The 16,083-nt window shown below is 37.6% G+C and overlaps 1 protein-coding gene across 1 annotated transcript; it reads right to left on the bottom strand.

The window, feature by feature from the left end:
• Positions 1–12,180: 12,180 nt before the first annotated feature.
• Positions 12,181–14,638, bottom strand: LOC107003772. The gene is made up of 6 exons (XM_015202055.1): positions 14,357–14,638; positions 13,999–14,121; positions 13,410–13,633; positions 12,924–13,304; positions 12,502–12,868; positions 12,181–12,396 (listed from the first exon to the last, which is right to left on the bottom strand). Exons 1-6 carry the CDS (start codon positions 14,636–14,638, stop codon positions 12,181–12,183), a joined length of 1,593 nt encoding a protein of 530 aa, XP_015057541.1.
• Between the last annotated feature and the right edge of the window lie 1,445 nt (positions 14,639–16,083).

Raw genomic sequence — 16,083 nt, 5'->3', positions numbered from 1 at the left:
TCAACATTTGAATATCCTCATAACATGCAATGTGATGGTTAAATAATTATGAGTCCAAAGTATAGATTACATTGGTTGTTTAGAGAATCTTTTTACTTCTTGAAAATGTTCAGTGTTTGTACTTTGCATAAATTGGATTCATAAATTTACAACAAGTGTGGTATCAAGTCTTGTGAGTGTCTGAAGACTCCCTATTATAATCCTACATAAAGAGGCATCTACAAGACTCCTCACAGCTTGATGTAAACCATGTTTTAGAGCCAAAGGAGTGGCTATAGCCTTTGCAAAGTCATCTCTATCTTGTCCAGCAACTTAGCAACTCACTTTCTCTAACTTGATTAAATTCCCCTTTAAAATACTTAACCTCTACTCCTAGAAAATACTGTAAATGATCAGGATCCTTCATAGCAAACTATTTCCCAAGTTTTAGAACTAACTCTGAGACATGTGATAAATTACTTCCCGTGACAATAACAACATTCACATAAATAATATGGTTCCTTTGTGAGTTTGCAAAATAAATTAGGAGGAATCTGCCTTACTACAGATGAAACCAATATGTAGGAGATTCATGTTAAACCTATCAAATTGGGCTCATGGTTCTTGTTTAAGACAATATAATGCCTTTTATGTATTCACATATGATGAAGATACATGGGATCAATAAATCCAACAGGGTGACTCATGTAGATCTCCTCATATAGAAACCATATATGAAGACATTTTGACATCTAATTGCCTAACTTCCCATTTTAATCAATTTTAAAATGGATAGAACCACCCTAATAGTTGTGACTTTGACCAAATGGATAAATGTTTCTTCAAAATCTATCCGTTCAAGCTGCGAGAATCCCATGTCCACAAGTCCGGCCTTGTAGGCATCAACTATTCCATCAACTTTCAATTTGCCTTGAAAATCCATTTTGAACTAGCCAATTTTATACTAGAATATTGGGGCACCGATTTCCATGTCTTGTTAGTATGTAAACCATTAGTTTCCTCCTACATTTCTGCAAGCCAATGAGGCGACATTAGTACCTCATTAGTTGTTTTTTATTCCCTCAAAATATTTTTGTTGTTGCGAGCAATAAGTAATAGGTGATGCTCCATTATTTTGTGTTTGGTGATCATATGATGCCCTTGTAGTGCATTAAGTATATCAACTGAAGTAGTTGGTTGTAGTGTAGTATCTCTACGTTGATGATGCTCTGGTAGATTCTACTTTGAGAAGTCAATTTCTCAGTGTATTCCTGTAAATTAGTCACAAAGAAAGTTGGATTTGATATATCACCATTCTCTGCACCTGCACGTTCAACCTGTTCCTCACTGCTAATAAATGATCCTATATCTACAATTAGAGTCTCGTCAATCAGGTGTCATTACTACTGTCTAGATCATTACTTCAACCTATACCTTAGGATCATCATCTGATCATGCATCTAAGGGGAAACTAACAGTCTCATTATCAAGGAGTATATGGGTTGTTGTAGTAGAATTTTCACTAATATCATATTGTACTTTCCTTGAATGATGATTATCATGTGTCTATAGTTTAGAGAAAAATTCAACAAAGTAGCAAGATGAGGTGATACATTAATGCTAGTCTGAGATTGCCTTGGAGACACATAGCGTAATATATTTTCATCAAACACAACATGTCTTGATATGTACACCTCCTTGTAGAGAGATGATAACATCTATATCCTTTGTGTAAGCTGCTATATCATGTGAACTCACAAGGGTAAGACTTTGAACTAAACATGTTCCTACCCTTGATTTACAGAAAAAAAATATACAACCAAACCCTTTTAGGTTGTTGTAATCAGGTTGCTATCTGTACAACTTAACAAATGGAGTAACCATATGTTTGGATTGAGGAGGTAAATCTTTTAATGAGGAATATTGCAGTGAGGAAAATCTCAACCCATAGAAACAAAGGTACGTTAGCATGAGGTAGTAGAGTTATATAAGTCTCGAAAATATCCATATATTTACTTACTGAAACTCCATTTTTTTCAGGTGTGTTAGGACAAGAAATATATATAACAATGCCACAATATTAAAAATGCTTAATAAAGTCTATGTCTTAAACTCCCCAAGTCCATCACACTGAAATAACTTAATTTCTTTAGAAAATTATTTTCCCACCATTTTCTGGAATTTTAGAAAGACCTTACAAAATTAAGAATTTTTTTAATGGATAAATACATGCATTTATTGTGTGATCATCTACAAAATTAACATAATATTTATATGTTGAGAAGATTCAACATGAGAATGTCTCCAAAAGTCACAATGAATTTTAAATAAAGGTTCCTTTTCTCAATTTTATTTCTCAAACCCAATAGAAATTTACAATTTTTGCCAACTGGCAACAAGAACGAACTATACTCATTTTATTCATACTACTAAAATTAATGAAACTATTACTACTCAAAACTTTTAAAGGCCTTAAATTAGGGTGTCCTAATGTAGTATGCTACATGTTATCTGATGTGTTTCAATCGTGTGCAGCAGTTATAACATAGATATTGTTGTCTTCCGAAGCATAAAGTTCATTCCTTTGAGATCCTTTGGCCAGCACTATCCTTGTGTTCTTGTCCTTTACAACGAAGTAAGTTTCATCAAATTCAAAAGTGCAATAACTATCCTTTGCATGTTTACTAACCAAGAGTAGATTTTTATTAATCTTAGGAACTAGTTGAACTTCTCATAACATCAGGCTTGATCTCGATATGTTCCCAACATGTGTTATAGATAATTTTGATCCATGATTTTAGCTGGTCCATTTTAGGGTTTAAGATCAACTAGAATACATGAGTTATGTGTTTTGTAGATTAGAAGCAGTCAATGGTTTTGCTAGCTTATCTACAGTTTGGTAAGAGTAGTTCCACATATAGAAATACTTAGGAATAATATGGTTATTCCTACCACAAATTTGACATGAATCTATATTGTTCCTCTGTTTACTTACACTTGAAGGATTGTTATGAGAACCTGGTCCATCTACTGTTACAACAACTTGTTCCCTGTCCAGCAGGCTTGAGACCTCTTCCTCTAGAGTTGAACTTGTTGTTTCTCTTCTTTGAGAGTAGTTTCCTCTTCCCCTTCCCATTTGCGTAGAGAATTCCAGGTAATGGTTTTTTTGGAACTTTGTCTTCATCCTCTCTCATATGAAAATCCCTAAGAGCATTAATTAATTTATTAAGAGTGGGATTTGGTACCTTTCCTAGCATGATAGTCTTAAAGGTCTTTTACTTGAGACCTAGACCTTTAGAAAAATAATTACTTAGTTGTCTTCATCCATAAGTTTTTGATGGTAGCAAGACCATCACATATACCTTTTCCTTAGTATATTCATCAATGTTTTTTATTCCTAGCCTAACACTTTATAGTTGTTGTTTGAGCTGGAACTATGTCTCTTTCATTGCTTGCAGATAAGAATCTTCTAAGCATTCCCACATCTCCTTGGCAATTAAGCATCCTACAATCAGGTGCATACTTTCTTCTATCAAGGTGCTTGAGATCAAACTCGTTAGGAACACATGTTTCTCCTCTTAGTAATCAATATTATTGTCATTTTTTGCATCCTTCTGAACTGCTACAGCCTTAGTAATCTGTCTAGTGGAACAAGTACTTTTAGTTGGTTCACTCTCTATGAGGTAGATTAAACTCATCACCTGAATCAATTGAGACATTTGTATCCTCCATATAAGATAGTTTGTTGGGTTGAGTTTAATGTAACAAGACTCAATAAGATGGTGAAGTGAGGAGGCTGATAGAGTGTTGGTAGAAGAGGCCATCATTGCAATTTGATATTATGGTTTTCAGATTTTTGGATCTAATATGTTAAAGGGAAGAAAAGCTTAAATGATCTTATACTGCGTAGAATTTTCACGTAAATATTAGACAAATAAAGGATTGTATTGATAAATAAACATCGTTGAATACATGCTCTATGTATAGGAGAAGAGTATGATACTAGCTACACTAGGAATCCTACTACAATACAAATATATAATTTACATAGGTATTATTACTTATTAACTAAAACACCTTATCCTAGTCGACTTTATACCTAAACACGATACAACAACTTAGTCGTACATAACTTAGGATTTAGTACACTAGTCGTAGTAGAACTCAGACTCTAACAGTAAAACACATCACTCGACTTCCTTAGAACAATTCCCTTGACATGTTCTTATCATCAACTTCCTTCATCTTCAATAGCTTGAAGTGTATGTAGCCTTTGTCCATAAAAAGGTTATGTAGATGCTAGAGACCATTTGAATCACCTTTTTTTGGATGCTAGAATATGTGTGCTAATATGTTTTCATAGTATAGTTTTGATAAGTTACACTCTCCCAGTATGCCTTGCTTCTCAACTGGGTCACTCACGACATGTTGTCAACTTCCTTCAAATGATATGTGTATCTATATCACATAATCATAAATTATAAGTTGTTAACAAAGAAGCACGACTATGCTGAATAAGTGGTGTACACAACTTTCCTTTTACCCACTACAAAACTGATAACATGCTCTTTATATGTGGTCAATCTATCTATCCAACCTTACTTTTAGAGTAAACATAAACCTTACACAGCTTAAAACAAATATATAACTCGAATTCAAGGCTTTTGATCACCATACCATTATTTCTTACCATAATTGTTTATAGAACGTTCACATGAGCTCGTAGATAATGATCGATGAATAACTTACCATAATAAGATGAAGAAACTTAACAATACCACTTGAATTCACCAAAAATACTCCACTTTCAAGAAATAAGCATTATAATCTATACTCAATCCAGAAGGTAAAATACCATGATATTCCAAGGTGAATTAACTTGATCAATGAAAGAGAGGTTCTCATCCACCCCTAAATATTCAATAGGCAGAATGGACACCGGGTCGCCCATGCATTTCTTGAGCATAGAAACATGAAAGACCGGATGAACTGAAGCTAGTTCATTAGGTAGTTTCAGCTCATAGGCAACTTTACAAACCCGTTGTAAAACCTCATAAGGACCAACATAACGGAGACTTAACTTCCCCTTTCTACCGAATCTTATCACCCATTTCATAGGTGAAATCTTCAGATAGACATGATCACCTATTTCAATCTCAAGGTCTCTTCTTCTATTTTCGGCATAAGACTTTTGCCGACTATAGGCTGTCTTCAATCTATCTTTTATGATGTGAACTTTATATATATCCTCATAGATAAGCTCGGGACCAAGGAGTGAGGACTCACCAACCTCAAACCATCCAACCGGAGACCTACATCTTCACCCATAGAGAGCTTCAAAAGGTGCCAACAAGATGCTCGAATGGTAACTATTGTTGTACGAGAACTCAATCAAAGGTAGATGATCATCCCAACTTCCTTTGAAATCAATAATACATACTCTTAACATATCTTCTAGGTTCTGAATGGTATGTTCCGCTTGGCCTCCGTCTGAGGATGAAAAGCGGTGCTAAGCTTCACTTTAGTACCTTAACCCTTTTGAAAAGCCTTCCAAAAACGAGAAGTCAATTGGGCACCTCTATCCGAAATGATGGACAAAGAAACCCCATGAAGACTCACAATTTCATTAATGTATATTCTTGCATAATCTTGGCGGTATAAGTAGAGTTAACGGGAATGAAGTGGGCAGATTTGGTCAACCTATCCACAATAACCCATATTGAATCATTTTGCCTCCAGGTTCGAGGGAACCCAACAACAAAATCTATATTGATGGCTTCCCACTTCCATGTAGGAACATCATTTATTTAGGTTAAACCACCCGGTTTTAGATGCTCTATTATCGAAAATTAGGAAAAATATTTTTTAGAAATTATCGACTTTTTAAAGGGTCGCCACTTAATTTTTAAGGAAAATTAAGAGAACTATTGTTTTCAAATAACTTAAATAGAAAAATCGTTTGAAAACCTTCACAAGGGTTCGGGGATTCAAATTAATATTCTAGGAAGGTGTTAAGCACCTAAAATAATCGCCTAATTGCAGTTTTCCGACAACTAACTATTTGGTTAATACTTAATTGACTTTGGAAAATATTTGACTTTATGAGTTGAAAAATCTATTTGGTATTTAAAGGTGACATTAATCTATACTATTTAAACCACGAAACTTACTTAATTTTTAAGTCTTTTAAGATTGATCGATTCAAACTAAACTGTTAAATTTGGTGGCGCCTTGCGAGGATTTGAGAATTTCTAGTCTTAAAGCTAGTGGAAATCAAGCAACAAATAAATATACTATAAAGTAAAGAGAGAGAGAGAGAGAGAGAGAGAGAGGGTTGGGTCCATGTCTGGTTTATCTGTCCGCCTGGACCTGTATTTGGACCCATTTTCTTTTGGGTTTTGACCCATTTTTCTTTCTTTCATACCTGTCCCACACTAAGCAAATAATAATACTAAGTAAATACAGAAAAAAGTAATAGACGACAAGGGCTTAAGCCCATTATAACCATACGAAATCAAAAAACAAGTTGGGGCCTTCCAATCCGACTTTTTCGACCTCCTTCAATTCTCTAGACTTCGGGACCTATCCATCGATTAAGCTTCCCTTTCTATATTTTCTTCTTACACTCGACGAAGCTGATCCAAACCGAGAGCTCTACGAGGTGCAAGGATGGAGTCCAAGTGAACTCGGATAATTTTACATACAAGAAAAGGTGTACAAATTAGCATTTAGTGAATCAAAGAAATAGACATAAGAAACACTCCTTATACTTATGCTAGTAAAGAAAGTGAAACAAATCCAAATATTAAAATCTGAAACCAAAATGACTAATCAACCCATTTATCAAATACGGCTATTTTTGACGATTATCAAAACATGCCTAGCCCAAGATCCTTGTTTCCAAACAACAAAAAAAACATGACAAGGGATCTTATTCATAAACCATTTAAGATTCAAATAACACCAAGAAACATGTGTAGCATATCAAGAGACAGATTTAACCAAAGCACTTTGACCCCCCTTTTAAACCATAGAAACTGACCAAAAGCAAAACAAACTTAGATCTTCAGCTGAGAACTCAACTGGCAGCTCAAGTAATTTGTCAACAAGAATAAAAATGAAACAATCCTGTTATCGAAGAGAACACAAAATAAGGAGGCAGATATGATTTACCCAAAGAAAAATTTCATAAAGACGAGCTTTCGAAACGGATGTAGACAAGAGATTATCAGCCATGACTTACACGCTAACAAGAACTCAACCCAAATATTAAAATTATCGGAAGGTTATTACTATTGGCTTTGGGTCCTTTTGAAGGAACAAAATGGATCTAAACACATTAATCATACTAAGGACACTTTCATCTAACTTTCAACCTCATTCACATTGTATGGAATGCAGCTGGATAGACAACTTTTGAAAACCGAATCCATGTCCAAATAAACTACAGCTCATTAGAAAAAAAAACAAAAAACACACACAACTATACTTAAACAAACGAGATCCAACTTTCTTTCAAAAGCGAAAAGCCTAAAACAGGACATTAAGAGCTAAAAAGGAACCTTGATATAAAATACCACATTCTATCCGAGATATAATCATGCTTCCCAAATCAGGTTACAATAACCGAACCATAAAATAAAGCATTGGAAATGATAGACAACGCAAAATAGCAAGTGGAATGAAAAAACAATCTATACATCAAAATGGGTTAGACAATAGAGTCAATAAGAGATAAAACCACAACTCAAAACAACATGAATCTAGGTTGGAATCGCTACAACTCCACCTCTTAGTTAAGAGAATGAGAAAACATAAAGAACGACGATTGAACAGGAATCCAAAGGCGAAGAGAATAAGTCAAAAACTCATATCCCAAACAGAACAAAACTTCCAGCCAAGAATATTGAAGTCAAGAACAGAGAAGAGAACATGAAAGAAGTCAAAATAGACCCAACAGAAAAAAGTTCATTACATAACGATTAGAATAGGAGCGGAACATAAAATGAGGGAGAAGACATTACGTTCTTTCGGGCAGCGAACAGGGATATGCGAGCTAGACAATGACGAGCTTCCACCAGCACAATGCGAATCCAAAGAATTTTGGCGAATTTTAGAGATGCCTGAGGGAAGAAAACAAAGCTCGAAGGAAGCTTAAACCCTTTTTGGATTACAATCGAAACTGCTTTTGCTCTCTATCAACCAACGTTCCTCTCTGCTTTCCTCTCACTCTTACTTTCTTTCTTTTTTAACTAAAATTTCCAGGAAAAGGAAAATAAAAATTCTCTCCAATTGTAAAGATGAAAAAACTTCTCTGTTCTCTCTAGGTACGGACTTCAAGTAAAAGAAAACTCTCAAAAATAAAAAAATCTCCCGAAAATGTCTAACCAAATCCGCCCCCTCACAACTAGACAAATGATGGTATTTATAGGGGCTTTTGCTTGAAAACTTTGGGGGGGGAGCAAAGAATTTCTGGTGGAGCCAGGGGCAAAAAAGAGAATCCCGCACTCAATCCCCAATTCAAAAATCTCCCCAGGACGAGGAACCAGCTGTCATTTGGAGGAGATTAATTCATATCCTGAAAATCCAGATGGGCAAAAGTAATTCACAATCCAGATCGCTTCACCTGTCCTCGCAGCCCGACGTGGAACCATCTCGCGTTGGCAAGGACAAAATGCAACTGCAAGGCTAAACCGCCAGCCTGCCATACACTGGAAAGAGAGACATTGAGAGTTGTTCACGCGAGAGGATGGTTGTGAACTCGATGAGGCGCGTGCTCTGCGCTTGGCCTTCACGCAGTGCTTCAAGGTCCTTCAGCGCGAAGAGGAACGAGAGAGGGGTGGAAAGTAGCAGGGTCGGGTCGGGGAGGAGAAAAAAAAAAGGTTGGAGTTGGATGCTGATTTAACGTGGGCTGGATATGGGAAATTAGAAAAGAGATATGGGGCTTGAGGGGGAAATTAATTCGGAATTGGGCTTGGGACTAGTTGGTTTAGTAAAAAAAAAGGTTTTGGGCTTCAAATTTCTGGTGGGCTGGGAGAAATTGGATCTTCTAAGAGTAACAAACTAGGCTTCCAGAAAGGCCAAAAAAAGAATGCCCAAGATTTGGACTGTATAAAATTAATTGAGAAGCTTCTAAATTTTAACGAAATAAAATAATCGACGTAATTATCAAAAAAATAATGTGAAATATAAGCTTCTATACAACTACTAATTTAGAAAAGAAGTAAAATCTTTTTCGAGACGATATTGAATAATCGAAACTATACTAATCATATATATAATCTTGTAAAATATATATATTATCTAAAAACTATAAAAATTACAAAAAGTGACAAAACAAATTAAATAAAACCTAAAAAATAATTTGAATTTTATAAAAACTAATTATTCTAATTCATTTAGAATTAAGAAGCCCGTCGATTAATTATTATCGGGAAGGGTCAAAATTGGGTGTCAACAACTGTCCCTCAATTTACTTGTATTGATGCAAGCAATTTGAGAAAAATGAAATTAACCAAGTCAATTTTGACCGATCACATATTCATCTTTAGGAAAAGGGATTTGGTAGGACATTAGGAATTATGGCCGAACCACGAAAATGGGTTGCCTACATATCTCAGGCTATATGAGAATTCAGGCCACTTGTAGTTCGACTCGATCGGTAGAAAAGGAAATCTATTATGCTAGATAACCTTTGGTTTTGGATAAGTGACAAATAGGTCGAGTGTGAAAAGGAGGTCTGTAACTTCTTAATAGACATGAATGTGGTGCGCTCACATCCATAGGTAAGAAGTTATATGGACATAACTTCCAAACTCTTGGCGTACTGTCACTTAGATAGGAAACTTGCTTCCGGTAGATCAAAATTTCCAGATGCGAGACAAAAACTGACGAAACTCAAAGGAAAACCCACATGCTTTCCGGTAAGGGTGTGGTTTGATTGTGGTGAAAGTCGCTCCTTTGCTCGCGTCCTAAGAGTTTGACATTCCTCTTTGAACTGTGTCCCAGTTCGCTGCTAAAAAAAGTTTCACGTTGTGCTGCGTCCTTATTAACGTCGTCCGCACCTGTAGTTTTGGAGAATTCATCCTTTCGGATGCTCTCGACAAAGACTAAGATAAAAACTCATAAGCTTAAAAAATGCAATTAGGATGGGAGACAGTGCCTTTAACAATGTCGACACTCAATTGTTCTCCTCGACATTTGACGCCAACTCGATCGGTCTAACGTAAAGCAAATAAAGCTTATGTCTGGTGTTTGCAATGTAATCTCCAATATAATCTTCACTTAATGTCAAAATAAATAATGTTGATGTGATGCTGATATTTCTTTTGTAGTCTTTAATCAGAATAAAGGGATGCAGTTGATGCCAACGGATAAATATTTCTCCTTGGATGCACGATTTCCCTCTTTAGCTGTGTGGGCCTTCTTGCGGGGCATGAATATCTTCCCGCAATGCGTAACTTTCGTGAGGTATGAAATTGATGCATAAACTTTTGCGAGGTATGAAATCTTCTCGCAATGCCTAAATTTCTGCGAGGTATAAAATCTTCTCACGATGTTAAATTTCGACGAGGCATGGAATCTTCTCGTGATGCATAAATTTCAGTGAGGCATGGAATCTTCTCGTGATGCATAATTTCTTGTGGGGTATGAATATCTTCCCGCGATGCTTGGAAATTAACCCGCGATGCATGATCTTCCGCGATGCATGATTTTGCGCGATGCGTGATTTTCTGCGATGCATGGATTTTGAATCGCGATGCACTGGTATTGACTCGCGATGCATGATTTTCCGCGATGCCTGGATATTAACTCGCGATGCATGATCTTCGGCGATGCATGATTTTCTGTGATGCATGGATTTTGGACTCGCAATGCATGATCTTCTGCGATGCATGGATATTGACTCGCAATGCATGATTTCCCGCGATGCATTGATATTGACTCGCGATGCATGATTATTCATATCGTCTCTGATGATGATAACGGTAAGACGACCTCCGGATAGTATATCGTTTTGATCGATAATAAAATAACTGACCCCTCTTGGTAATACGTACTATCATGTCCAACATTATGATGCAAATGACGTCCTTTATGGGAACCGTAAACTCTTCCTTGAGATTTTCGCTTGATTCTCTTTCGAATCTAGCAGGACGTTCTCTGTAAATTTCATGTTGTTTGGAAATTGATTGAAATAAATAATTCATATTCCCAAGTATCTGACATAAGCGATATAAAATGCTTCCTGCTTCTAGGAAAACTATTGATTTTGGGTTAGTTTTCACCTCCTTTAACTTCTCCATATTCATCCACCGGAAGAGTTTGCTAATTTCAGAGCAAAGCTATTAACCTGCGTCCACAGAAAATTTGTTTGTTTTAAAGACGAACTAATCTGTGTCGATTTCTTCAGTTGTCTGCTTCTTGTCCCGCTACTTTCGGTTGATTTCCCGATCTCCCGACTCTTGATAGATGAGACAAAATATTTTATACCAAAACAAATGAAACATAAAAAGGAAAATTTAAGAGAAATAAATTTTTCGAGAAATAGTATCTAGAAAGGTCTCCGCCAAGTCATGTCATATCAGGCTTAACAAACTTCTTTGAGTCTGATGCTTGAAGGCTTATTTTATTATTCGCTGGGGAGTTCCCAGAGTCGCTCAGGACTTGTAGATAAACCCATGCTGAAATTTTGAGTCCATCCTCAAAATTTCTGTCCCAGTTACAAATCTCGAAATGTCTTCTGCCTTGACTTACTGAGGAAGAATCTCTTTTTCGAGAATGTTTGAGTTTCTCTCAAAATTCTATCCCAATTTCTATTGTAAAAAGAAATGAAAATCTTACGGAAGACATGACCGAACCCTGGTGGCGCCTACGTATCCCGTTGAGGCAGGAATCAGGTCAAACATAGTTCCCCTCAAAGGTTCACAAGAATAAAATTTACAAAGAAAACCAACCGAGGCCGATATAGGCCGCCTACGTATCCCATTCTTGAGAATTCAGGTCGAACGTAGTTCAAATACAATTAAATATTTAAAGGGGATAAATGGGGTGACCGAAGCCGACATAGGCCGCCTACGTATCTCATTCTTGAGAATTCAGGTAAGACGTAGTTAATTACAAAAGAGGTAAAATTTAAGCAAAACAAATACAAGCAAACAGAATGATTACAAGTAAACGACAGAAATGCAAAACGAAGCTTCACACGTAGTATCTCTTGACAGCGTCTGAGTTGATAGGTTTAGGCCATACAGTGCTATCCATCTCTGCCAAGACCAAAGCACCTCCAGATAATACTTTGCGAACCATGTAAGGACCTTGCCAGTTTGGTGTGAACTTTCCTTTGTACTCGTCTTGATGAGGACAAATACGCTTAAGGACTAACTGGCCAACTTCAAAATTCCTGGCTCTTACTCTCTAGTGAAAAGCACAAACCATTCTCTGCCTATACAATTGACCATGACAAACGGCAACCATTCTCTTGTCATCAATCAAAGTTAGTTGGTCAATCCGCTTGCTTACCCATTCAGCGTTACTCAACTCAGCTTCTTGTATGATTCTCAAAAACAGTATCTCGACTTCAGCAGGTATGACTGCTTCTGTTCCGTATACTAGCAAATATGGAGTGGCCCCAATTGATGTTCTGACAGTCGTGCAGTATCCCAATAAAGCATATGGTAACATCTCATGCAAACCTCGATGCTTGTCAATCATTTTCCTCAAAATCTTTTTGATATTCTTATTGGCGACCTCTACAGCTCCATTAATTTGAGGACGATAAGCAGTTGAATTTCGATGAGTAATTTTAAATTGCTCACATATTTCTCTCATCAAGTAACTTTTGATATTTGCCCCATTATCGGTAATGATGGATTCTGTCACTCCAAATCTGCAAATAAGATTGTTGTGACCAAAATCAGCCACCACTTTTTTTGGTTACCGACTTGTAAGAAGTTGCTTCCACCCACTTAGTGAAATAATCAACGGCAACAAAAATGAATTTGTGTCCATTAGAAGCGGATGGCTCTATCGGACCGATGACATCCATTCTCCAAGCTACGAAAGGCCTAGGTGAACTCATAGCATTAAGTTCGTGAGGTGGCACTCGTATCAGATCACCGTGCACTTGACATCTGTGGCATTTTTGCACAAAACTGCAACAATCATTCTCCATAGTCATGCAGAAATATCCGGCTCGTAGGATCTTTCTGTCCAATGTGAGTCCATTCATATGCGTGCCACAAACTCCAGCATGTATCTGTTCAATAAGCTTCACAGCTTCAACAGCATCCACACATCTTAGAAGACCCAAATATGGAGTCCTCCTATAAAGGACTTCCCCACTTAGAAAGAAATTGAGATCCATACGGCGTATCGACTTCTTCTGATTGGACGTAGCGTCTTCAGGATAAGTTCTAGACTCCAAGTACCTCTTTATGTCAAAATACCAAGGCAAACCGTCTGGTTCTGCTTCAACATGGGAATAATAGACTGGATGTTCTTTCAACTCTATATCCAGAGGATCAATATAATCAGTATCCGGATGTTTAATCATAGAAGCGATGGTGGAAAGAGCATCGGCCAATTCATTCTGTATTCTGGGAGTATGTCTGAACTCGATTTTACGGAATCTTTTGCACAATTTCTGCACATACTGTACGTAAGGTATAATCTTCGGGTTCTTCACAACCCATTCTCCTTGAACTTGATTAATCAAAAGATCTGAGTCTCCAATAACCAACAACTCGTAAACATTCGTGTTGATGGCCATTTTCAAACCAATATACAAGCATCGTATTCAGCCATGTTGTTTGTGCAATTAAATCGGAGCTTAGCTGCCATGGGATAGTGCTGACCAGATATTGACACTAAGACTACTCCAATACCTTTACCTTGATGATTTTCCGCTCCGTCAATGAATAAACTCCAACCTGGATTTGCTTCAGAAATATCATCACCCACAAATGACACTTCTTCATCGTGAAAATAAGTCTTAAGTGGTTCATATTCTTCATCAACGGGATTTTCAGCAAGATAATCAGCCAAAGCCTCTGCCTTTATTGCCTTCTGAGTCACATACACGGTATCAAACTCACTCAACAACATTTGCCATTTAGCTAAATTTTCGGTAGGCATCGCAATCTGGAAAATATACTTCAATGGATCCATTCTGGAAATGAGATATGTAGTATACGAAAACAAATAGTGTCTCAACTTCTGGGCAAGCCATGTCAAAGCACAACACGTTCTCTCCAACAAAGTGTAACGACACTCGTATGGAGTAAACTTCTTGCTTATATAGTAGATAGCCCTCTCCTTCTTTCATGTCTCGTCGTGTTGACCCAGTACGCATCCGAATGCGCTATCTGAGACAGACCTCCAAATCTATCCTCGCGTCTCTCGCTTCTATACTTTCACTTTCAACCAAAGTCCAACTTCTCTCGCAAATCTTTTGTCTCCATCTCAACATCATTCTTTCTTTCATCTGTGATGCCAGATCCTCATCCAACATCACGGTTGCAGCTTTGTAAATTGCGGTGGCTATGTCGACTCTGAGCCCTTCTTCCTTTGCTTCTTGAATTTCCCGAGTGATCCGTTCAATCTTTCTTTGTAGTTCTGCTTCAGTGAGCTCCATCTGGATGTTCTTAACTTTTTCCATAGCAGTGATTTCCCTTTCCAGAGACGGTAGACTAATGTTTTAGGATTTGTAGTATAGGGGGAGGTCTTTTGAGTGAGAGACTCAAGACTTGGAAATTTTGGTCGGACATCTTGAAATAGTGGCTTCTGTATATTATTTGGAAATTTCTAGATAGGAGTTAGTTTACGATATCCTCATTCATAGAAACATAACATAAGCAGTTAACACACATATATCGCGTCCTAATCATGCATGTGACCCTTTTGTGCCAAGGGTAGGCCTGGCGATCTGAAGAATGTATTGCGTTATTTAAAGAAATAGTTGTATCCCTCAAATAGACTTCACTAAATATCATAGCGTTCATTACATAATTTAAAATCAAACGGGGTACATTTAGAGAGGGGTGTGATGCAAATTACAGATAAAAACAATCCCACTCAGGGGAGTCAAAAGGTTGATGGCTCGGCTCCTCTTCTGGCCTTCTCTACCTCTTTGCGGATGATGCCCTTGCTGGTGAACACGTATGGCTCGGCGAACACAGCTTTCGAAGATGTTGGTACGACTCGTAAAGTGTTCATCTGCTCGTCCAGGGTTGTGTCCAAACGCATCAGACAAGCCCTTGTATCGGCTAGCTCTTGTGACGTCACAGCTAAAACACTCTGACTTTCTAACTCTCGTATTTGATACTCTCGCTCCCTTTGTTGAAATTCTCGCTCTCTCTTCTGAAATTCTTGCTCCCATCGTTCCCACTCCTGCTGAAAATGATAGGCATGGATCTGGAGCCTTATATGTACTCTTCAATTTCTCGACCTATGCGTGGTATCGGACTCACTATATCATGCAGATCATTCTGCAACCATGTCTTGTATTCGTCGATATATCCAGCTTCATATCTGTTCTTGGCCATATCCCATTTCATATTGACACGTTCGGCCTATTCCTGGAGGATGATCTTAGCGAAAGGTATTTTTCCGTTCTCGTTGTAATCGACAACAAAAGAGCTAGCATCCCCTTGGGCGGGTATGATTTGTGTTCTACCGAATTGTCGCATCACTCTTGTCGGGTTGTAAGGCCGCAACCCTCTGATGCCAGCAAGGACTATGAATGGGAGTTTGGCCCCTTGTGCTGCTATCCTCTCAGACTTGACGTTCGGTAACATCCACTGTATGTCTCCTTCTTTCAGATCATAAAATACCCTTGCCCACGCATCCCTGGTGGTGTGAATTGGAAATCTGCGGACACTTAGATAGAATTCATAATTATCAAGAGGACTCGTCTGGCTCGATTTGGCCAACACCTGTGGCTAGGCGTCGTCCCTTTTACAGAGATGCTCAATCTACCACCATTGAAGTAGAATGTTGCAACCTTGGAAGAACGGGAACCCATTTTTACACAGACTTAAAGATCGATAAATGTCGGCCAGAATGATCGGGGCCAAACTACAGTACTTCTTTTCCTCTTGTTTT

Source organism: Solanum pennellii, chromosome 11 (assembly GCF_001406875.1).
Source record: "Solanum pennellii chromosome 11, SPENNV200".
Taxonomy (NCBI): domain Eukaryota; kingdom Viridiplantae; phylum Streptophyta; class Magnoliopsida; order Solanales; family Solanaceae; genus Solanum; species Solanum pennellii.
The sequence above is the reverse complement of the archived record's forward strand: the minus strand, read 5'-3'. Positions and strand labels throughout refer to the sequence as shown.

Bases quoted from the DNA above. Each gene is read 5' to 3' on its own strand.
- LOC107003772 (XM_015202055.1), bottom strand. From the start codon at position 14,638: ATGGAAAAAGTTAAGAACATCCAGATGGAGCTCACTGAAGCAGAACTA. The intron at 14,122-14,356 runs GTCTGTCTCAGA...TATATTTTCCAG, and splicing joins ACGCGAGGATAGATTTGGAG to ATTGCGATGCCTACCGAAAA. The intron at 13,634-13,998 runs GTTGATGAAGAA...CCTTACGTACAG, and splicing joins ATTATCTTGCTGAAAATCCC to TATGTGCAGAAATTGTGCAA.